General features: G+C 39.9%; 1 protein-coding gene across 1 annotated transcript in view; it reads left to right on the forward strand.

The window, feature by feature from the left end:
* Positions 1–4371: 4371 nt before the first annotated feature.
* HABP2 (hyaluronan binding protein 2) overlaps positions 4372–24554 on the forward strand; it is a 58901-nt gene continuing 38718 nt past the window's right edge. The window contains exon 1 of the mRNA XM_072622957.1: positions 4372–4544. Within this exon, the coding sequence (XP_072479058.1) occupies positions 4476–4544 (69 nt within the window). The 5' untranslated portion in view covers positions 4372–4475. The remainder of the gene's footprint in view (positions 4545–24554) is intronic.

Below are 24554 nucleotides of genomic sequence, written 5' to 3' on the forward strand. Positions count from 1 at the left end.
CTTTTTTCTAACTTGGACATTAATGGGGAAAAAAATGTCAGAGACTAGAAAAGGAAATGAATTTACTTGATAAATTGGCAAGCAAATCAAGACAAATCAACGAGCATTTATTAAGTACTTTATTAAGTACTATGTGTCAGGCACTATGCAAAGCCCTGGAGGATACAAAGCAAGGCAAAAGACAATCCCTGCTGTCAAAGAACTCACAGTCTAATAGGGGAGACCACTTACAAACAAAAATGTGCACACAAGATATACACAGGAGATAGTATCAGAGGAAAGGTACTAAGACTAAGGAGAACTGGGAAAGGCTTCTTACAGAAGGAAGGACTTTACCTGGATAACTAAAGACTGGATAACATCTGAAACCCTCATGGGACCTGCAGGAATAGAGGCACTATCGTTTTATTCTGAAACAGGGAGAGCGTTGATTATGTTTGTTCCCTACCAACCCCCATGATGAATGAATAGCATACAATAGGAATAAATAATTTGTTCTTCTATATTAAAAGAATATACCTTTTTTTTTCATTGTAGATTTAAGAGCATGAATGTTTTTTCTGCATTGATTTCATATTTATTCTATTTAGTAGCAGACAGCAGCAGTATGGAAAGAAGAAAGTCTGCTGCTATGGTCAAGGGAGAAGAGGGAGTTCATTACCTAAAATGAAATATGTTAACTGTTTATCACTGTTGTATTATGAAGAAAAGTTTTGAAGGGTCAGTAGTTTCAGAAAAGTCACAGTCAAAGCAGGGTCTTAATCACTCTAAAAACCTCAGAGGGATCAAGTCAATGATCCAGTTCACCACCATAATAGCTAAGTGGATGTCTCACTTTCTATTGTCTGCTAGTCTTAGGCAGACATTGGAGAATGGCAAACTCTCCTCTCCCCAGTCATTGATAAACACACACATGGAATCACAAGAGCATAGATAGAAAGCTGGGCCTTGGTCATCTTGTGCAACCCTGAAGTTCAGCCATAATGTCTCAAATAGGGAAGGGATGTCCATCAATTAGCATCCATTAAGCACTGGTCAGTTGGTAAATTAGTTAAATATCTTTCTTTTGTCAAAATTAACCAATTGGACTTTTAAAAAGTTAAATGTTTTTACCATCATTAGTAAATTAAAATATGTTTTAATTTCCACAGAGATACTTTTATTTCATACCTGGGAACTAGACTGAGTTAACACTCCTGCGCAAATGCACGTAATCAAGTCTTGTAGGGTTTTTTTCCCAGTCTAGCATATGATTATTTTTCACAATAAGGACTTTTGAATTTGCTAATTGTTCTTCCCTGCTACTTGACATTCATTTTGAGCATTCATCATGCACCAATTATGTGTCAGGAACTATGCTAAGTGCTGGAAATGTATAGACAAAAATGGAGAGTGGTTGCTCTCAAGAAGATTACAGTCTCATGGGGGTGGGGTGTACGGTGAGGGAATGATTATGTGTATACAAACATTTCAATACAAAATATATTCTAAGTCATTGGGGGACTAATTCCCAATCTATTAATGAAGAGTTGAGATTTGTGATTTCTTTATTATTATTTTTAATTAATCTGTTTCTTTTTTGTCTTTGTATCCCCAGTCCCTAACACAATGTCTGACACATAGTAGGTGCTTAGTGAATTCTTATTGATTGATTTTTTCATATTCTAATGTTCATGTGTTGAACTCCACTACTATTATTGCATTTTTGTTTTATTATTATGCATTACTATTAATCTTTCTTTTTTGAATTTAACTGATAAATTGGTACATATAAATGAAAAGTTGCTATAAACATAATTTTGGTTAGATTTCAATTCTAATATACTTTTGGCATGGCCTGAGGCCTTTATGACGACATTCTAAACATTCCTTAAATATGTGATATCTGTATGGTGTACAGCAGACAGATTCCTCCTTACCGCACTGATCTCTTACAAATTTTTTTTCTTTCAACTCTTCCCTTTTCTTTTCTTTTAAAAAAAAATCAATAACTTCCAAGGGTGGGTGGGGATGGTACAAAAGAGGCATCTTCTAAACTAGGAGCCTGATAGTAGTGAAAGTTTTCATCTTGCCTGAATGTATTTTTATTTTCTTTTGGTTTCATCACTACCTGTTGGAAGACTATGATTCTACTGAATGTGATATACTACAAGAGAAGTACTGAATGTTATAGGAATGTAGAGGAGAATGTTATTATTCTCAGGTGGGATTAGGGAATGCTGAAAAGACGTTTGAACTGGTTCTTGAAAGATGAACAAGATTTTGATAAATAGGGGCTGGAGGAGATAGGTGGTGGAGAACGGGATGACATTCCAAGGGGAGGGATAAACATGAACAAAAAGGAAGGTGTGAAAAGGGGTTTCATATTAAGGAACAGTAAGATTGGTTGCAACAGAGGATGAGTTCAGGTGACATGATCAATTCTGGGTCCTACATTTTAGGAAGGAAGCTGAAGTGTAGATCTATACAAGGATGAGAGAACCAGAATGATGAGGGGACTTGAGTCACTCAGTCAAGGACTAGAATACCAGTGGAAGAAACGAGGGATGTTTAGCTTGCAGAAGAGATGACTTAGTGGTGGAAGGGGAGAGTGGGGGGAGGACGAAACAACTGTCACCAAGTATTTGAAATACTGTCACATGCAAGACTTGTTCTGTTTTGCCTCAGAGGCAATAAAATTGGAGCAATCTGTAGAAATTGTAGAGGTAGATTTGGGCTCAATGTTAGGAAAAGTTCTCTAATTGTTAGAGCTCTCCAAAAGTAGGATATGAGGTGCCCCAGGAAGTCCTGTGGCAGATTCACAGAACGAATCACAGATTATAAATGCTAGAAGGCACATGGCCAAGAATTCCTTCTAAAATATACCCAACATACTCTGTGGGACAATGATGTCCAATGAAGAAAAGGCTGTCCACTACCTCCTTAGGCAGCTCATTGCATTTGGGGATGACTCTGCTGATTAGGAAAGTTTTCCTTACATTAATCCCAATTCTGCCTCTTTATAACTTCCTATCAATTACTCTCTACTTTTTATCACAGGAACTCTTCTCTCAAAGTCTGGGTGACTTTTTAATCAAGTTGCAGAAAGAATTTCTTGCCTGATAGGAGTTAAATAAGACAACCTCTGATATCTTTTCAGCTCAGATTCTGTGAGTTTTTCAATATAAATGGCATTGTCACCAATTGGGACTCTTGGGCTTTAACTCCTAGCAGGGGTGTGGGAGGGATCCTTTTTTCTCTGTGATTGTCTGGAGATGCAGGAAAAAACTAGGGAGCTGGTCCAGGCTGCTCAAAGCAATGCACACTGGACAAGAGATGGCCCCAACACAATTCTGAGTTTCCCTCTCCCCCACCCCATCCTAAGAACTGAGGGAAAGAAAGCATCCCCTCACACTAGCCAGATTCCCATCTGCAGTTAGACACCCTAAACAGCCACTGTTTTCCAAGGCACATATGTGGAATAAAAATAAAGGTTGGTGTGGGGAGAAAGGTACATACCCGATTCAGAGAAGCAGGTTGCCTCAGGCAACAAAAGGAGTTGGAAACCTGGATTTAGAACTCAGATGTGGGGAACTCCCTGAGCTATGGGGGTTTTTGCAGTAGTTATAAAACTCTGGTGATCACTTAACATAGGGAAATAAGGTGTTTACGTGAGTTGAAACGATGCCTTATTTAAGAAGACAATTCAGCCCACATAGAGTCAACATTTAGCAGGTACCGGCTATTTTAAATAGTTCAAATCATAAAGAATGTAACTGGCGAAAGCACATGGGGAAGAGTTGTCCCCAAACATGAGCTACATTTTTGACTGATCAAAGACTCAGCAGAAAAAAATAATTAAAAAGTAAAATCCTTACGTAATGAGATTTTAAAGAAAACTTTTAAAGCTGACAGTGTAGTCCTGGCATCACTTCAAAGTGTTCATAATCAATGTTTGTCAATAGCAGTTTTGCATCCTTTCATTTATCTTTCATGAATATAAAGCACGATGTTATTAGAGGCCCATCCATACCTTAATTCTGTTTGAGATTTGATGAATCAGGACCCCATTAATATTCAGGACAAATCAGCAGAGGCAAGGACGCCTTGCATGGACCCATCCAGTATTGGCTGTCTTTTATTTCATTGTCTTTGCTATGAGTTAAACTATCTGGCCTTCATGGAAAACTTCCGGGGCCATTTGGTGGCCATGGACCCACATACAGGCCCAGAGAGTTCATCCTCTTGGTAGCTTTCTCTTTCTATGCTAATTTTCCTTGGGCAAAAAGAGTTCTGTGACTCGGCCCAACCCATCAGTCACATTTGTTTAATCAAGATAGTTGGCTTGCAAAACATTAAACAGTATTTGATGCCTAGTTAATAATTGGCATCCTATTCATTTGTTCCTGAATTGCCAGTGGATTCCCTTTCTTCCCCCCCAAAAGTATAGATAGCAAAAGAGATCTTGTTAACTTCTGAAAGACATTGTAGTGAAGATGACTAGCTGGTCTTCTGGTCTTCTAATTCTTCATCTAGTGATCTTGGTGGGGCATGGAGCTTCTGGGGTAAGTATCTTTTCAAATAATCATGGTCTGTGAACTAGAGAAAGTTATTAGTGTAACAAACTCAGTGTTTCTGGTAACAAACCCAAGGATTAGTTTTAATATTATTGATTGATTCATATTTGAAGCCAGGCATTCAAAATTTGATGCTGCTAAATTGAATGTTCTTTGGCCTAGTCTCTGGTTGATCACTTGACAACTCTTTGACCTCCAACAAACTTCTTGGCTTCTGTGGCCTATGGTTTCCTTATCTGTAAAATGAGAAGATTGTGTTAGATTTTCTCTGTGGTTTCTTTCAACTCTACAATTTTGTCATTAAATCAAAAATGTCTTAAAGTTACTGATACCTGATTAGGCATATCCACAAAAATTGGTAAAAAAAAAAAAATAACTGAAATATGATTTATCTTCCAAATTCTTGTATTCTGTAGTCAGAAGAGACCTTAGAGACTACCTAACCTACCCTTTCTGAATGAGATCAAGTGACTTGGCCTAAGTCATAAAGGGGTGGCTTGCGTGCAGTTCTGATGGCTCCAGAGTCAGTTGTCTTTCAACAACTCAACAAGGGAGAGATCCCTTTCTGTGGGAATACTATAAAATAATAAATTCTAATCTAAAGCTTTCAGGTGTGGATAATTTTGGGGGGAGAAGAGTTCTTTTCTTCTCCCCTTTTTTCATCTTATTTACGTGACTGCAGTTCACCATGGTTATCAGGGTGAGTTCAAAGGTATGGTTCAGTACCTAAGGAAGAGCCCATAAAGGTTACAGTGGAAATGGGAGTGTAGAATATTGGATTTAGAATCAGAATCTGGAATTAGAATTCAGATTTTGTCATTTACTGCCTGTGTAAGTCAGGCAACTTGGTTGATTTCCCTAGACTTTTATTTCCTTTACAAATGAAATGGTTGGATTAGTTCAGGGTTAGGTAAACAATGGACCAAAGGTTAAATCTGCTCCCTTCCTTTATTTTGTATGACCAGAGTTAAACATTGTTTTGTATTTTAAAATACAACAAAACTTTATTTTTTAAAATGTAAAAACCACTCTCGGCTTGTGGGTAGTACTAAATAAAGCAGGCAGCAGTTGGATTTGGCCCATGGGCAGTTTGCCAGATCTCTGGGATAGATGATGTCTGGGGCCACTTCTAGCTCTAAAGTATCCAATGTTACAAGTAATATATATGTATATATGTATATATATGTGATATATATTTGTCACATATGATAATATATTATTATATTACATATGCTATATATATTATGCTATAATATCTCTACCCAGGTGCTCTTTAATAGCATATTGCAAGAAATGTCTATGCCATCTCTGTGTCCAGGGATTTATCTAATTGGCCCCGTGAACATCTGGGAAAAGACCTTCAGCTTTGAGAAATAGATCAGAATGCAAATTGAGTTTCCTATGTAGCTGTCCCCTATTAAAGAACACTTGGGTGGGGAACATGAGCTCATACATAATTTTAGAGCTGGAAGGTGATCTTAGAGGTCATCTACTACAACTCTTTTATTTTACAGAAGAAGAAACTGAGATCCAAAGAAATTACGTACCATTGAGAATTGCTTAAAATGCTCAACAAGAAGGCAGCTTCTCCATAAAATTCAGATAATTCTATCCCTTTGTCTGGGTAGGGGTGGAGTAACAGAAAGGAGGGAAGGAGGGGGATTAAAAAAACTTACTCCAATAAAAATGTTTATATATTGCTTTCTACTTTTCAAAGCCTTTTCTCATCCATTATCTCATTTGATGGGTGCAGTATTTCTTCAGGAGCCAGATTGGAATCCAAGTTCTTCTGATTAGAGCCTTGTTTTCTTTTAAAACAGCAAACCCTCCCTCCTCCCACTTTTCCTGTACCCTGCACTCTCAGACACCTCAGTCAGCCAATAGGCTGCCTATGACTCATTCCCCAAAGGGGTTTTCTTTTAAAATTATCTTTTGCACATATGTGGTCTTTGCAATTACAGATGATTATCAAGCAATCTAAATAGTTTGCAGGCTTGTTGATTGTCTGTGGCTGAGACCCAGTCGAAATACCAAAAGTCTACAGAGAGAGGTGGTGGAAATTATTCCAGTAAGGCACAGGAGGTACTGCCTGGGAGAGCCGGGGATGGAAGAATCCTGTCCTGAAGTTTGCAGGAGAGGAGGAGGCACGAGCCCCTGTTTGAAGTTGCTACAAAGCTAATGGACCAGAAGAATCTCTTCTTGCAAGCCCTAGCGACTTTTTAGGGTTAGCGATGAAATTACAAGTCAATAATGGATAAAAGAAAATATGAGAAAGTCTCCTTCAGGCGATGAGCTTAGTCAGTTCCAAAGAGAGGCTTGCCGTCTTCAGAAGGGCCTCTTTAGTCCATATGCGCTCCAGACAGGTGGTAAAGCACACAGATTTCATTCAGCAGGCCGAAGGGAAAGAGAAAGTGGCCAATTATCCTGAAGTCTGGGAGAGGGGAGGCCAGCAGGCGATCGTAGGGGAAATATCCACCTGGCCTGTCTTTCTTACCCCGGATGGATCAGATAATTATCAGACAAGTTGTTTCCTGTCCATTGTATCCACCTGCTTTTCATGGAGGGAGCAGGTTTCGGATGTCTACACATCAGGATGTGATTCCTTCCTGCCCAAATTGCCCCCCGGGAGCACAATCCCATTGCTAGTTCAAACTGTGGTGGGTAAAAGTGTCTATCTGTGCCAAAGGATAACAATGACTGACGTTTATGTAGCATTTTCAAGTTTTCAAATGCTAAGGCAGGTTGTGTGAGGTAGTGGACAGAATATTGGACTTGGAATCAGCAAAACCCGGGTTCTTAATCCCACCTTAGATACCTTCTCATCTGTACTTGATGACCCTTGAGGTCAAATCTAAATTTGAACTTAATGGCCATGTGATGTAGATCTATAGATATTGCTATCCCATTTTACAGAAGAGGAAACAGAGACTCCTAGAGGTTACTTGCCCACTGTCACAGAGTTAGAAATGTCAGAGATGGAATCTGAACCCAGTTTTGTCTTGTTTTTTGCTTCTAAGGCTAGAATTTTACATACTATATTGTGTTCCCTTTTATAGATAAGGAAGCATAAGGTTCCGAGTGGGCTTAGTTGTTGGGTAGCATTGAATGGCAAGAGATAACAGTTTGGTGTAGGAGAGATAGTATTGGGCTTAGAGTCAGATCTGAGTTTGACTCTCAGTTGTCTTTCAGTAACCACGTGCCCTTAGGCAAGTCACTGAAAAACTATGAGCCTCCATTTTGAAAATGGAGGTCAATGGCATGACCTACTCAATAGGTTTGTTATGAGAATTAAATGGAATAACAGGTAAACTTATGCTTCTATGAATCCATAATCTCACATATATAAAATGCTATGTGAATGTAAGGGGTTCGTGTTATAATTAGCGGTGTCAAGGGCACTATTTCAGTTTAAATCAAATTCAGTAACCATAAATTCCACTACAACCAAAATCTCTATACAACAAAAAGAATAATTCTTGACTGCAGGTAACTATTATGAATTCAGTATCTATTAGGTCTAACACCTGTTCACGTGTTTGTCTCTGGATCTTGACTACTGTAGGATACATACCTTTCTGTCTCAAGAGAGGAAATCAAATGGCTTTTAAATAGAAGAGCAGGATTCATATTTTTAGTGCTCCTTCTTACATGTCATTAATGATGAAATGTCCTCTCAGGAAATTATAACCATATCCTCATTTGTAAAAGTTAAACTCATCAAACTTTTAAGGCTAGGAAAGAACTTAGAGAGCAGGCATTATTAACTTGAGGTCTCTGAAGTTGTTTGCTATTTTTTAGTTCTTTGAGAACTATATTTTGGTATAATTGATTTATTTTGTTTTATGTATTATCTCCTAATACACTATATTATGTATAATATGTTAACATATGATATATGATAATATGTATATATTATATAATACATGTATTATCTTTTAAAAAACATTATTCTGGGAAGGTCTGATGGGTTTCACCAGACTGCCAAAAAAAAAAAAAAAAAGGTCAGGAATCTCTGATCTAGTCAAGACTATCTAGTCCCACCCCTTTCGTCACTTTATGGAAGATGAAACTGAGGACCAAAGAAAGGAAGTTTATGGAGCTACATCATCCCATGACTTAGGGACAGAGTTAGGACTACAGTGACAAAGTTCCCTTACACCCATGTTTTTGTTGGTTTTCTTTTCCCCACAGCAGCAACGGGGCCTCTGACTTCTTAGCTTTTGAAATTCTCAAATTCTAAAAATCTCAGAGCTGGAAAGAACCTCAGAGATCATTTGATCCATCCCAACCCCTCTACAACATACTTGAAGAGTGTTCCTCAGAGAAGGAGGTCCACACTGAATCCTTGAAGAAATCTTGCATAAATATCCTGAGAAATATTTGTGTATAGAGTAATTAAATGTGTCCACACATGTATTTCTCCATGTGCTTATGTGTGTTGTATTGAGCTGCCTTGTTCACTGAGCTCTTGAGGCACTCATGTGAGTGCCACTCGGAACCTTATGCTTCCATCTTTTAATGGGCCACGGAAGGGATTCCAGTCATTTCCATGGCACCACAGAATTTACATTTATTCATGTATCATATATCCATATCAGCCACAAGAAAGCAAGAGGAACTCTGATAGAAAAAAAACCAACCAAAACATATTAGTTGTCATCATAGACCACCTACCCTAGTAGAACTCAGTGAGTGAGGCACAATGGAAGGAGAGTTAGACCTGAAGTCAGAAGACCTGGCACCTCTGCGTCCTCTCTGGGCCTCCATTATCTCAACTATAAAATGAAAAGATTAAACTGGAGGACTTGGATGGTCCCTCGTAACTCCCCATCTATGAGTCAATTTCAGTGCCTGTTTCTGGCTTATGCCAAGAAATCTAGTGCATGATTAATTCTTTCCTCTAATTCAGATGAAAAGCTTTATGGTAGCATGAGGGGCTGAATTGCACTGAAACCTCTTAGGATTTTTTTCTAACTGGCCATAAATGGTGGATTGATTCATTTACTTTGGCAGTATAAGCCAATAGTTATGGAAATGGGGTTGTGGAAAATCGTGTGTGTGTGTGTGTGTGCAGCATGTGTGCACACACATGCGTGTGTGCTAGCATGCCTCGGCCCAGATACGTATTTATATTTAAAATTCATTAGGGTGTCTAAAATGCAAAAGCAATTCTGCTGTCACAGAGAAACAGCATGACAGAATATTCAGCAGCCGGGTTTTTTAATAAAACATGTTTTTCTTCATAATTAATATAACAAGGTTTCCTGGCTTAGGACTTGGCAAGAATCCCAGCGAAAGAAAAGAGGAGGGGGGCAGGAGAAGAGGGTCATAGTGGAGGGGAGTGAAAGGTAATGTGACGTGATCATCACCCAACCAACAAGTCCCAGAAATATATTTGGTGCTGAACTAGCTCTCAGTCACAACTCATCCAATTGTTTGCTCAGCCTTCCAAACAGAGAAGTCTGACTGCACAGAAGAACATTCCTCTAGGTAGAGGCTTTGTTGACATTCCAAAAACTAGCATTGAGGGCAACAGGAAGGCCCAAGACAAAGAACAAAGTACATTCCCTTTGACATAACAAAAATAAAGTGCTTTCTAGAGACTCTGACTCATTTGGGGCATAGAGTTAGACCTAGCACAGATTCCCTTTCCTGAAAATAGTTGACTACATCTTTGCAATACTGAAACAGTGACTTGCTATTTTGGGGAAATCACTTGCTCTCCCTGGGCCTCATATGAAAATTAATGGGCTGGTTCTTTCCAGCTCTAATATTCTGTGGTTAAACCAAGTGAGACAAACACCTGTCAATTAGCCTTTTTCTTTCTTTAAACAAACAGGTTGTTAAACCGAAGTGATTAGTTAGTTGTCTGAACTAATGGTTTGTTTGGCTGTATTGATGAGTCCAAAAAGATCAGTCTAAGAACCCCATATAGATACTGCTAGTTGATGGCTGAATTGTTCAGATGGTCATTATGAGTTACTCTGCCTAAGATGATGATTTGTCTCCTCAGTCTGCTCTGCATTCAATCAATGGCCTTTGGATCTACCCTAAGGAGGTGCTAGATAAAGGGATTCGAATCAAAAATTTGTATAGACCCAGATCTTGACTTACCAGTGTAATAGCCTGAATAACGGAATGTGTGTCAAATCCCTTATTTATTAGTATCAGTTTTATTATTACCGATCAGTTGCAAGAAAATTCGCATTTGTACAGTGCTTTCCAATTTTTCAAAACCTTTCACGTGTATTATCCCATTTAATCCTTTCCATCCTTAGTGAGGTGGGAGGGTATATTTCATTATCCATATGGGCTAGATAAGGAAAGTGAGGAATGAAGCTAAGTGATTTGCCTAAGGTTGTACCACTGGTTTGTGAGGGGTTAGAGTGTTGTACTTGAAATGAAACTGTCCTGGTTTCAAATCATGCCTCTGATACGTATCAAGGATACGAGTCACATCAACTCTCTAGAATTCAGTTTGTTCATCTGTAAAACAGGAAATGATAACAATCCCAACAGTAGCAATCTGAAAGGGATGGTGTAAATCTCATATGAGATGATAGGTATAAAGCAAAAAAAAAATTAAGATTATCTAATTATCAACTTTTATTATTAGAGCGCTAGTTGAGAAGCTAGTTGGGCAGATAGGTGGTGCAATGTATAAAGTGCCCGGCCAGGAGTCAGGAAGACTCAATTTCTGGAGTTCAAATCTGGCCTCAGACACTTACTCGCTGTGTGACTGGGCAAATCTGATGATCCCTCTAATTGGTCAACAAGACTTTAGTAAGTGTTTACTATGTGCTAGGCAGTATGCAAAGAACTGGGGTAAACAGTGGGTCCCAAAACTCTTAGTGCATTATAAGCCTTGCTGCAATAAGACTTTTGGATGCCATGTATGAGACAAAAGCAAAAATAGTCCTTCCCCTCAAGAAGTTTATAATTGAATGAGTGAAAATAATAAATTGCATAAATCAATACAAAAAAGACAACTCTATAGTAGATAGAAAGTAGCCTTAGGCGGGAAGGTGCTAGTAGCTGGGGGAATGACAGGTTTTCTATAAGAGGTGGCATTTTGGCTGAGTCTTAATAGAAGGCTGGAATTTGAAGAGTCAGAAGTTAGAAGAGATTGTTCCAGGCATGAGGAGATGGGACAACAGTAGATCGACCAATGTGGCTGGAGATGTAGAAAAGGTTGTAAAGAGCTTTGAATGGCAGAGGAGCTTGTATTTGCTTGTATTTGGTCATAGGAAGCTATTGGAGTTCCTTGACCTACATTTTGAAAATCACTTTGGTACCTAAGTAGATGATGGATGAATTGAGGGGGAGACTCGAGGAAGGGGATCAGATTAAAGAATATTGCAATAGTCCAAGTGAGAGGTGATAAAGGCCCAAGCTAGGGTAGTGGTGTGTGAGTGAAGAGAAGAGGATGAATTTTAGAGATATTGTAGAGAAAGAAATTAAATTGACAATTGATTGGATAAGTGTGGTGAGCAAAAGAGAGGAGTTGAGGATGAAAGCAAGGTTGCAAACCTGAGTACCTAGAAGTATAATAGTACACTTAGCAGTAATAGAGAAATCCAAAAGAGGGGTGAGTTTACTTGGAAAGATAATGAGTTCTGTTTTAGACATTTTGAGTTTGAGACACCGCTGAAACATTTACTTTAAAATGTCTACTAGGGGAGTTGATGATGCAAGACTGAAACTCAGAGAGACTAAGATTAGGTATATATATATGTACATATATATGTATGTATGTATATCATCTGAATGGAGATAGTAATTAAACCCATGAAAGCGGATGAGCTCACCAAGTGAGATAGGATAAAGGGAAAAGAAAAGGAGATGGAATAGAGCCTTGGGGAATAGCCACAGTTAGTGGGTGTGAGATCGATAAAGATCTATCAAAGGAGAATGAGAAGGAATGATTGATCATACAAGTAGGAGGAGAACCAATAAAAAGCAGAGTCACCAAAACCTAGAGAGGAGCAAATATCCAGAAGAAGGTATTCAAGTGTGTCCAGTGCTGCAGAGAAGTTAAGAGGGATGAGGATCAAAGAAAAGGCCATTAGATTTCCTATAGGGATCAATGGTGTCTTGAAGAGGGCAGTTTCCAGTGAATGCTAAAGTAGGGAGTCAGATGGCTGAGGGTTTGGAAGAATAAGAGGAGAAGAAGTGGAGGTACCATATAGAGAGAGTTTTTTTCAAATTAAAAAATCTGTTTAGTATTTTATTTTTCCCAATTATATGTAAAAACAATTTTTAATATTTATTTTTAAAACTTGGAGTTTCCCCTTCCTTCTCCCACCTCCACCACTGAGAAGGCAAGCAGTTCAATACAGGTTATACATGTATAGTCATGCAAAACCTATTTCCATTTTAATTATGCTGTGAAAGAAAACATAGACAAAAAACTTAAGAAAAATAAAGAAAGTAAAAAAAAATATCCTTCAAGCTATATTCAGACACCATCAGTTCTTTCTTTGGGGATGGATAGCATTTTTCATCATAAGCCCTTCGGAGATGTCTTGGATCATTGTATTGCTGAGAATAGCTAAGTCATTCACAGCTGATTATCATACAATATTGCTGTTAGTTTGTACACAGTGCATGTCTTTTTGCATCAGCTTCTGTAAGTCTTTCCAGGTTTTTTGAGAGCACCTGGCTCATCATTTCATATAGCACAATAATATTCCATCACAATCACATACCATAGTCTGTTCATGCATTCCTCAATTAATGGGCATCCCCTCAATTTCCAACTCTGCCACCAGAAAAGAGCAACTATAGATATTTTTTAACGTATAAGTGCTTTTCCTTTTTGTTTTTTAATCTCTTTTAGAATACAGATCTAATAGTAGTCTTGCTAGGTCAAAAGGTATGCATGGTTTTATAGCCCTTTGGGCATAGTGCTAAATCGCTCTACAGAATGGTTGAATCAGGTTAGAGAATGTTTTTAAGGTATTTAGCTGAGGAGGGGAAGAGAGGTAAGGAGCAATAATTGGTGGGGATAGTAGGATCTAGTGAGGTGTTTTGAGTTTTTCTTTTTTTTTTAGGCAGGGGAAGACTTACATGTGTTTGCAGGCAACAGGAGAGCAAGCCAGAGATATAGAATAATTGAAAAATAGAGAGAAGGTGGAAGATAGTGGGGACAATCTTCTGGAGAAGACAGTAGGATAGATTAAGGTAATTGGGAAGGGCTTGGTTTTGGCAAGCAGGTGATCCTCATCAGAAATTGGAGAATGATAAAGAGATGTGAGATGAGGAGAGGGGAAGAAGAGGGAGTTATTGGTGAATCATCTCAATTTGGGGGTGAAATATGATGCAATATGTTCATCGGAGAGATTAAGGGAAGAGAATATCAGAGATGTGAGAAAAGAAAAGACCATTTAGAACAGCTTCTGTGGTTCAGACTAGGATTAGAGTTCATTAAGGGAGGAGTGGTTTTGGTGCAGTGAGGGCCCAGTCGAGATTACTGGAATAAATTTGTAGTCAGCTTAGTCTTGATTGTTTTACGATTTCCTCCAGCAACATGGACATAGGAACAAAGGAGGTGAATCACTGGAATAATCCAAGGTTGGCATTTGTCAGGGCATGATCAGCCATAGGACAGGAGAACAAGCAATGCAAAATTATAGTTGCATTGATTCACCAAGTGGTTGAGATTGGGAATGGAGAAGGCTATTGTCAGCATAGAAGGAATGGCCTGAGACATGATGAACTTCAGGCCTGGAAGTCACAGTTGGGATAAAGAACATATTTAGAAGGAGTAAAGAACAGGGAGCAATGGAAAGATAAGTGATTATGGTCAAATAGAAATGCAGAGTAATCAAACATAGAAGTAGAAGTCTTTTGGGTATACCATCGCTGTATGTAGCTGAGGTAGAATGGAAGAGCATAGATCTATTGTAAGGGAGGGCTTAACAGGACTATATAAGCTTTTAAATTCAATGGTAATACCCATATTATCAGCATTAGACATAAGGTTTTAGACCTCATGTAGTGCTTGTGTGGGTGAGGGGAACAACTCATATGAATACAACCCAGAACATTTTCCCTAAGATTCTACCACACTCAACATTCTACATGCTTGTGGTGGCCATGTTCTCAATCTACTTTCATCTGAGTTACCAACAGTAGCTCTAAGCTTTCAGGTTGATTTTCCAGGAGTGGGGATTCATACTGGAACATTTGAAATTAAGGGCCATCGCATTCATTGGAGACCCAACTAGCCAATATTTAGAGCATAATTTGTAGCCATTGAACAGAGTTTTTTCTTTGGTTTATAAACCAAATTGATGATTTTGACTCCATTAACATCACTGCAATCTACTAAATTTACCAACCCAGGCATCTATTAGACCACTCTATGGAGTTGGGATTGTTTAAAGTTAAAGATGAAATGTTATTGCATTTACTGGGATCTCTAGCATCTTCTCCAAGTTTGAAGGGTAGTGTGTTTCCCTTTAGCTTTTGTAACAGCCTCTGCTAAGACCAAGACATTCCCCAACAAATCCTTTAAAGAAGATATGGAAAGATACATTGTTCATCATCCATTTTCCAGCATGCATTAAGCCTTTTGACATTTGACTTCTGATAGGGTTACTGTAAAGACCAAATGAGATCAATATTGAGTGATTTGTCAACCCAGAAGTGCTATGTGAACTAAAGTTTGAATGATGGTTATCATTGTTGTTGAATTGTTCAGTCGCGTCCACTCTTTGTGACCTCATTTGGGGCTTTTTTGGCAGATATTAGAGTGGTTTGCTGCTTCCTTCTCCAGCTCATTTTACAAAGAAGGAAACTGAGGCAAAAGGGCTAAGTGACTTGCCCAGGGTCACATAGCTAGGAAGTGTCTGACGTTGCATTTGAATTCATGGAGATGAGTCTTCTTGATTCCAAACCCATGCTCTGTCCATTGTGCCATCTAGCTGCCTCCATTGTTGTTATTATTGATGTGAAAACTTTCACTTAGATTTAAGAAGAAAAACAAAACATCAATTGTATGATGACAGGATGGGGAAGGTAACAGTTTAAAAACAGAACTGGGATTTTTCGAGGTCTGTAAGCCTAATGTGTCACCAGTGTGAAGTGACAGTCTTAAAAAGCTATTGGTGTCATAGGCTACATGAAAAGACGTATAGAATCCAGTGTAAGTTACTGACTGTCTTACTGCCCCCTACTCTGGCAATGAGGTATAGGTGCAGGAACCGGGAGTATTTAACTTGGGACAAGCTGAATTGGTCAGGGGTGAGGGAGGGAAATAAAAGCTGTCTTCATGTCTTTGAAGGGAATCTCATGAGGGAGGAGTTAGACTTCTTCTAGCAAGCCCCAGAGGGAAAAATTAGGAGTAACAGGTGAAAATTGCAGTAGAGGCAGATTTTGGTCCAATATGTAAGGAAAGATGACTTACTTGGAATTATTTTCGGTTTCTTTCCTTGTTCATCATTCATGGTACTAAGAAAAGTGTGCTCAATTTGGAGTCTGAGGCCCTGTATTCAAAACCTGCCTCTTTCTCTAATTTCCTGCATAATCTTGGGTAAGACACGAATCTTTTCTGGGTCTCAGTTTCCTCAACTGTAAAATGAGGTGGTTAGAATAGATGATCTCAAAAACTCCTTCTATCCTTCAAACTACAATGCCATGGTTCATGTTTTAGCCCCTGAATCTATGGCAGTCCCCCAAGGCTTTGTTCTGGATTTTCTCTTCTTCTTCCATTCCTTAATGAGAGTTAAGCTATCTATGCCCATGGCTCCCAAATCAGCGAATCAAGTCATCTCTCCCTGAAGTCTCATCTCACATAGCCAAATGCCTGCTCACCATCTCCACCTTGATATTACATCAGCATCAGCAGCTCAACATGCCTAAAATGAAACTAATCATCTCTCTCTTTGCACCTGGCTTTTCCCCAAAACTGCCTCTCTCCATTGAGTAAACCACCATCCAGGTACCACTAGCTCTTCAAATTCCACATTCTACCTCTATACTCTACACATTTGTACAAGCTATTCTCTGTACTTGATAATGCTACATGCCTCATCTCCACTCCCTCAAGTCCTTCTCTTCAATCATCAGCTAAGTAAAATACCACATTCTAGGACAAGAAGCCTGTTATGATCTCCTCCTTTTGATAGTACTCTCTCCTGTCTCAACTAACTTTGTATTTACTCATGCATAAACATAGTGTATCCATCCGCTGAATGCAATGTCCTTGAAAGACATTAGGTTCTTTTCTGTATTTGCATACTCAGTACCTATGGGGTGTTCAGGGAGGACCAGCACCTCTGGTGTGAGGGTTTGCCCAACCTTCTTCATCCTTCTTTGGTGTCCACCTGCCACTCAACTCTCACCTGTAGTATCCAAAGTGGCCACACCCTGGCAAACCATCTTGGGAGACAGGCTGAACTAGGCTGAAACCAACTCATGGGCCTCAAATCCATTGGTGAGTTATGGGAGTGTCTACCTCAAACATGTGAAGGCGTCCTGATAAAATGGGCAGGTGAGAACAACTTGTTCCAACAACCATGAAGGCAGCTGAAGCAGACGCTGTGGAGCATTTAGAGCTTGGGCAGACGTTGAAGACACCAAGGTCATCTGCTGAATCCTGGGCTATCACCAGTCTTCTAGATTTTGACCTGCCACTGGGCTTTGACAACTCAAGGAAAGAGAGCAAGGCTGATGACTTTGTGCCACTTTACCTTACTTAAATCAAACTCACAAAGCAAGTCAAGATATCACCCAATGACGTCATTGGTCCTCCTTGAAAATGAAGGGCAGACGATATCAGTACCTAACATGTAATAAACATTTAACCACCATGTATTAAATTGAATCAAAATGACCTTTTTATTCAACCCAATCATTTTCTCTAATGGAAATTTCTTTCATAGGATCATAGTAATTTAGCATTAGAACATTCTGCAGTTGAGAAAACTGAGTTCAAGGTCACATCTCTCACTCCCATTCTCCCTTCTACAAGCCAAGATCTTTCTTTATTTATAAAACTCACTGCCATCCATCCTGCAAAGGTGAAAAGAGCACAGACATGGAGTTGGAAGAACTGAGATTGAATTTTGCTGCAGTATCTACTTACTAGCTAGTGAATTCTGGGAGCTTCTTCACACCTCTATGTCTTGGTTTCCTTCTCAGTCAATGGGGAATAATTCTGCTTACACTATCTCCCTCAAATCAGGGCCAGATCACAGAACAGGTACAAAAATTATTTGTCTTCATAAAGTTCTATGTAAATGTCACTTAAAATTATGGATCCTGTCCTGTGACATCATACAAGTGGGGAACTCATGGTGTCACTCGTCAAACTGTCTGCAACATATAATGTTTGGCAGTTGACTAAAGGCAATGGGAGGTTAAATAACTTTCCCACTGTCAAGAAATGTATGTGTTGAAGGTAGGAGTTGAACTCAGGTCTTCCTGTCTTCAAAGAAGACCCTTTCTCCTGGCAATGCCCGATTGTTTCCCATAGCAATTATTAGATGACTGAGGATGCAGTAGATAGAGGCATGAAATAAGGAAGCCAGGAAGGGAGTCAGGAAGTCTTAAGTTCAAATCTAGCATCGAACATTTATTACCTGTGTGACCCTAGGCAAGTCATGTTACCTCTGTCTGCCTCAGTTTCTTCCCCTATAAAATAACTCCTACTTCTGAGGGTTGTTATGAGGCACAGTGCTTGGCACCTAGTAAGCATTTAATAAATTCTTGTTACCTTCCGTCATTAATGGGATAGTGGTGGAGGTGATAGAGGGGGATAAGCAGTTCTATCTCTAAATTGAAAAAGTATAACTAAAATAGGTCAAGAATCGCTTGTCTGTACAATGCCAAACCTCCAGATGAACACCAGAAATTTCAGCCATCCAGCTCAATATCCACATGTGCACAGTATAATAATTGTTCATGTTTCAATAACGCTTCCTCTTAGAATAATAGCTAACATGTATATGGCACTTGAAGATTCACAGAACATTTTACCTGCATTATGTCATTTGATTTTCACAAGAATACCAAGAGTTATTAGCATCCCCATTTTACGGATGAGGAAACTGAGGCCCAGGGTGTTGTTCAACGACTTGCCCTCGATGACACTGGTGATTCCCACAGAGGCATAAACAGGGCTCGAACCCAGGGCTTCTGCCATTAGCCGCGATGTTCTGAGCACTGTAGCACGAACCTGCTTGTAGCCCTGTGGCACCGGCCTGCTCGTGCCTCCTGCAGCTGGCACACAGAGAGGGGTGCTCAGCAGGCCTGTCAAAAGTTATTCAGAAGCAGAACTTTGCTCCTTTCTGTTTCCCTTCATGAGTTTGTAGATGAAAAGTACGGAGCGATCCATCTGCCTTCTCCCTGAAAGCCCTTGAAATGCAGCCCTGGATGCGCCTACGGGGTACGGCAATTTCAGTTTCCTTGAGAACAGCAGGCACCAGTGTCTGGCTGCAGAGGAAATACTAGGAGGTGAAGCCAAGCCCGGAGTCTGCAGGCTCCCCTTTTGTCTGAATTTAGCTTTAGGGATCCGTGTCCTCCTTCCTGGGAAAGACAAGCCTGCCCCCTGCTGATCCTGGGAGAGATAGCATCAGAGCCGCATGGCCGAGGAAGCAGGCCTGCCAGGCTGGAGGCTGTGGGCAGCAGTGGCCAGAGTGCTGGGCTGGCACTCAGGAGGCCTGGATTCAATTCCTGGCACTCCACTCCTCTCCGGGCCTTGGTTTCTTTGTTTGTCAAATAAGGATGCTGAGCTCCGGGGTCCCTCAAGTGCTGTCCAGCTTTAAAACCCTAAGGTTTGAATGGAAGTTTGTTCCTTCAAAACAGAGGACTTGCAAAGTGTTAGAGCCACTCAGGAGGGCTGGCCCATCCAAATGGTCAAGTACAGTGACGTCAAGTACATCGCTTTGACAGGCGTTGGGTGATCCCTGGCTGCTCTGGGATTCCTTGGCACAGTGGATAGCGTGCTGGACCGAGAGCCAGGAAGACTTATATTCAGATATATTATTATCACTATCAGTGATGATGATGATACATCCGGCCTCAGATACTTGCTGGTTGGGTGACCCTGGGCAAATGACTTCACTTATCTGCTTTAGGTTCTTCATCTGTAAATTGGGAAAAGAAAAGCAGGGTTGTTAGGAGGATAAAATTACCTAATATTTGTCAAGTACCTTGTGAACCTTGAAGTGCTACCTAAATGCTAGCTATTATTATTATTACCCACCAAATTAAGCTTCTCTGCCCTCTCTTTCCCTTCCCTCACTCAGCCTGCTACAAGCTTCTTGAGATCAGGTGACTATCTCACATTTGTGTTTGTATCTCTGTCCACTAGCACAATGTTTGGCACATGGTAGAGCTTAGAAAATGATTGCTGATTGACTGATTGATTGAGTGAATGAATGCCTATTTCTCGGAACCTTTCTCCTACCCTTCTCACCACTCATTCTCATTAACACTTACTCTGGGCTCTAAGCTGAAAAAAACAGTGGATGTCTATGAGTTCCTTAAAGCAGTTGCCCCAATCCATACTCACTTATTACCTGGTTAATGTGGCACTTCTCTTTGGTCAACATATAGAGTCATAGAATTCTAGAATTGGAAGACATCTCTGAGTGAGTGCCTTAAATCTTAGGAAGGCTTTTAAGGAAGGGCATGAATAGTAAGGAGGAATTTGGGAGGGGTGTAGGTTTTTAGTTAGACAAATTGGGGCAGAGAGGTTCCAATTAGCCACATTCCTAGTTAACTCTTAGAACCAAGGTGTGGGCATGAGAAAGACCAAAGTGAAGATAGTCAGAACCTAAGACAACACTAGTCCCAGAGTTATCTGGTAAGGTCCCAGCAATGAGTTTGAAGAAATTAGTATAGGTAAAGGGACCCAGGGGAGGCTGATAGCCAGCTAACTACAGGAGGAAGTCTAGGTAAGCATGGGGCAGCAAGACTTAACCACAAGGATTGTGATTACAACTCATCTTGTCCATGAGAGAAGACACCAGAGTCAAGTAACATCACAGTCCTACAGGAATTGTTACATGGCACAGAGTATCAAGGCAAAGACTAAAGCATAGGTTAACACAGGAATCCAAGTAATGGAACTGAAGCAGAAAGTAGGGATTTGATTCATGAAAATGAAGAAGGTCAGAGAACCAGGAGCCAGGCTGGTTTGGTACTAAGTCTTTGAACTGTTGAACCTAGAGATCTTCATATCTCTCCTGCCCAGGCCTAAATTGGCCCCAGGCTCAGGGACAGGCTAAACTTGTAGTTGTTGAGGGGATGGGCCAACAGGAATGAGGAAAAAGGAGACAGGTTAGTCATGGCACTGTCTATGAAAAGGGACAGCCCTAAGGTCAGGCGTCATTCTGAATTGTTTACTTTGACCTTTTGATCTTGTTCCTTATATAAGTGCAAATATGATATCTCTTCCCTTTGGCTTACTAGTTTGAAATGGGCCTGCACTGGATGGAACAGACAATCCTTGGCTGGGTTTCATCTGAGGAAGAATGGAGAGGCCTGCCCCTTGCAAAGATCCTTTAACGGTCACATCTTAGCTTCTGTTTTGGTGAAGGCTCCTCTCCTCTCCATTCCTGATATTCATCTGGACTCAGTCCAGGCTTATGTGTCTCAGGCATAAACTCCTTGTTGGTCACATTCAGTAACTTTTATTAAGTACTTACTACAAGGAAGACACTGTGTAAGACCTTAAGGATGCAAAAGTTATATTGGACACAGCCCCTGCCTTCAAGGAGCTAATAAGGAAGATGAGACTCAGAAACCAATAGAGATTTTTCCACCAAAGGGCCAGTTAATTCTCCCGAGTTTAATAGAGTACAAAGGTCTTATAGAATTGCACAAAGTGATACAAATTAAAGTGATTTACCCAACATCCCATCCAATCAGAGACTGGATATGCTCAGCATTCTAACAACTACCAAATTTTCTCTAGGACTGTGATACAAATTGGTCTTGACCTGTATTGATGTAGAGAGCTCCTGGTGAGAAAATCTCCTCTGCCAGTATACATCAATGACTCCTCTCCAACCTAGTCTTAGAATGTTGTTTGGAATCACTGGGAGATTGAGCCACTTAAATAGTTTATATACTTAGAATGCATTAGGGGCAGGATCTGAGCCCAACGCAACTTGCTGACTCTAAAGTCATCACTATCTCCTATAGCTGCACTATCCCTCAAGTTAGAAAATGAGTAAGTGTGCAGGAGAAAGCAAACGGAGATGCCTCTGAGAGACTCAGGGAGGGAAAGACTCCTGTTGATGAGAAGGCACCTATACTGGGCCTTTAAGGAAGGGGACTTCAGTAGGGAGATTGCATTTCAGGAGTGATAGACAGTGTGGTGGCAGAAGCAGCAAGAAATAATGGAAAGGATAATGGATTTGGAGTCAAAAGCCCCAGGTCCAAATCCTAGATTGGTGACATTGGGCACATCTCTTTACCTCCTTTTTCTTTAGTTTCTTTATTTATAAAATAGGTCATTGGAGTAGATCATTTCTAAGGTTTCTTCAGGTCTAAGTATCTATATCTTGTGTCCCAGGAGAGGGTAGCTCCTGAGGTGAACTAGGGAAGAGTCAGTAGTCCAGTTTGGCTGGAATGGAGGGTACTTGGAGAGGATTGTAGGAACATAGAGGAGAGCTAGGAGGGAGCTCAGAGGTCATTTTGTCCTCCCCTCTCATTTTTACAGATGAGGAAACTGAGGTCCAAATTAAGTGATAACCAAAGACACAGGTAGCAGGAGCAGTAAAACAAAGGTAGAAAGGTAAGCTGGTGTCAGATTGTGGAAAGTCTTGAAAAATAGGCTACAGAGTTTATATTTATCCTCAACATAGCAAGAAGCCATTGAAGGTTTGAGTGGTGCCATCAAATACATGCTTTGAGAAGATTATTTTGGCAGAAATACAGAGGATAGATTGGGGTGCAGGTTAACGATAAGACATTGGATGGGGGCAGACAGGATTGTAGACCTGTAGAGATGAGGGTGGTATACGCTGGTTGGGTTTCAAAGGCAACAGGGAGGAGAGCTATAGGGTAAGCTACCAACCCACATATCATAGAAAATGTTTGTGAAATATAGCTCAATTTCTTCTTTTCAGTATGGGGGTCTATGGGTGCAGGATATTGCATACGCTTTCAGATTTAGTTGACTTTTTGATTGCCTCCTCTTCTTCGTTATTCTTCATTACAAGATATGGCTATCTGGGGAGGAGAGGAGAAAGAGTTTATTTGGGAAGGAAGGCAGTATAAAAATAAAAAATATTAATTAAAATGAGCAGAAAAGGAAATTTGGGAGTCATCTTTGGCACACAGATTCCTGACCCATGTCTTGTCAAGGTAGAGACTGTGCTGGAGAAAAAGAAATACAGGAAATATTCTTTGCCCTCACAGAGCTTACCACAGAGAGGGACAGGCAAGATTCCAACACAAGAAATCATTAAAAATAATATAGGATAGTTTATCTTAAAGCTCAATGAATAGTCAAGGAAGTAAGAGTAGGAGGAACTCAAAGAAAGGAGATGTCTGTCCCAGAGTCTGTGAGAAAGTTAGAGGCTGGGTGACTCTTTGTTATGGATGCTCTAGAGCAGATGTGTGGTTCAAGTTAGGAGTTGGAGGACATGCCTTCTGTGATGCCTTCTAGCTCTGATATGTGCTGAATAACTGTGAAGGCAGGCTTAGGAAAACAAAAGGAAGGCAGGAAGGAAGAAGCCAAGAGCACCAAATTACTCCAATAAAGATAAATCCAAATCCTAACAATATTGAGGTTTCACTGCAGACCCAGAAAATTGGCAAAGATAAAATGTGGGACTAGTCAATGCTGGAGGTATTGTGGGAAGGTAGGCACAATAATGTACAGCTGGAGTTGCGAATGGATCCAATAATTGTAAAAAGTAATTTGGAGTTTTGCTAAGAGACTGAAAAGTCCATACTCTAAGACCTAGAGATCCACTGTTAAGCATCTTCCTGAAGGGAGTTGAAAAAAGAAAGGACCCAAATACATCAAAATATTTATAGTAAAACTTGTTGTAGTAGAAAAGAATTGTAAACAAAACAGATGCCCACCAATTAATAACGGTAGTAGTAACTAACTTTTATATGGCACTTACTATATCCAGGAAATGTACAAAGTACTTTACAATTATCATCTCCTTTGATTCTCACAACAACCCTGGGAAGTACTATTATGGTCCTCATTTTACAGATAAGAAAACTGAAGCATTGAGGTTAAATGACTTGCCTAGAGTCACACAACCCAACTATATATCCGAGGCTAGATTTAAAACCCAGGTCTTCCTGACTCCAGGCCCAGAACTCTATCCACCAAGCACTATAGCTGCCTATTGACTCAACAAATATGTTAATAATGGGATATAACTGTGCCATAGGGAACAATGAATATTAAATGCAAAGAAACATGGGAAAACTTGTATGAACTGATGCAAAATGAAGTAAACACAATCAGGAAAACAATGCTTGCCATGACTGCAACAGTGTAAATGAAATAGTAACAATAAAACATTTGAAATTTGCATGCTTCAGAACTGTAACGAGCATGCTTAGCCTCAGAGGAGAGATATGAGAAGGCGGTTTTCCTCTCTCCCTTCTCTGTAGAGGTGGAGGTGGAATACTGTTTATAATGTTAGACTTTTTAATATGCTGGGTTTTTGTTCTAAACTGTTTCCTTTTTCCATTTTATAAGGGATGGCTCTACAAGGGGAAAAGAAAAGGGGAGAGATCCTTTTGAAAATATAGATGATGAAATACTAAAAGTAACAATAAAATAGATTTTAAAGGGAAATCAAATAGAATATTTACATGTACAAAAAACAGCAGATAGATGTATATCAGACGTAGGAAGGGACAGAGAGATGCTCTGATTATCTGGAAGTAAAATTCAGATTTGGATAGATAAATGGATGTAATTGTATACTCTTGCCTAGGTTCCTCTATAAAATGACCCAGGTTTCCTCATCTAAATTAACACTAAAAGCTCATCTAGTAGAGGTTTAC

This window comes from Notamacropus eugenii, chromosome 1, assembly GCF_028372415.1.
Source record: "Notamacropus eugenii isolate mMacEug1 chromosome 1, mMacEug1.pri_v2, whole genome shotgun sequence".
NCBI lineage: Eukaryota > Metazoa > Chordata > Mammalia > Diprotodontia > Macropodidae > Notamacropus > Notamacropus eugenii.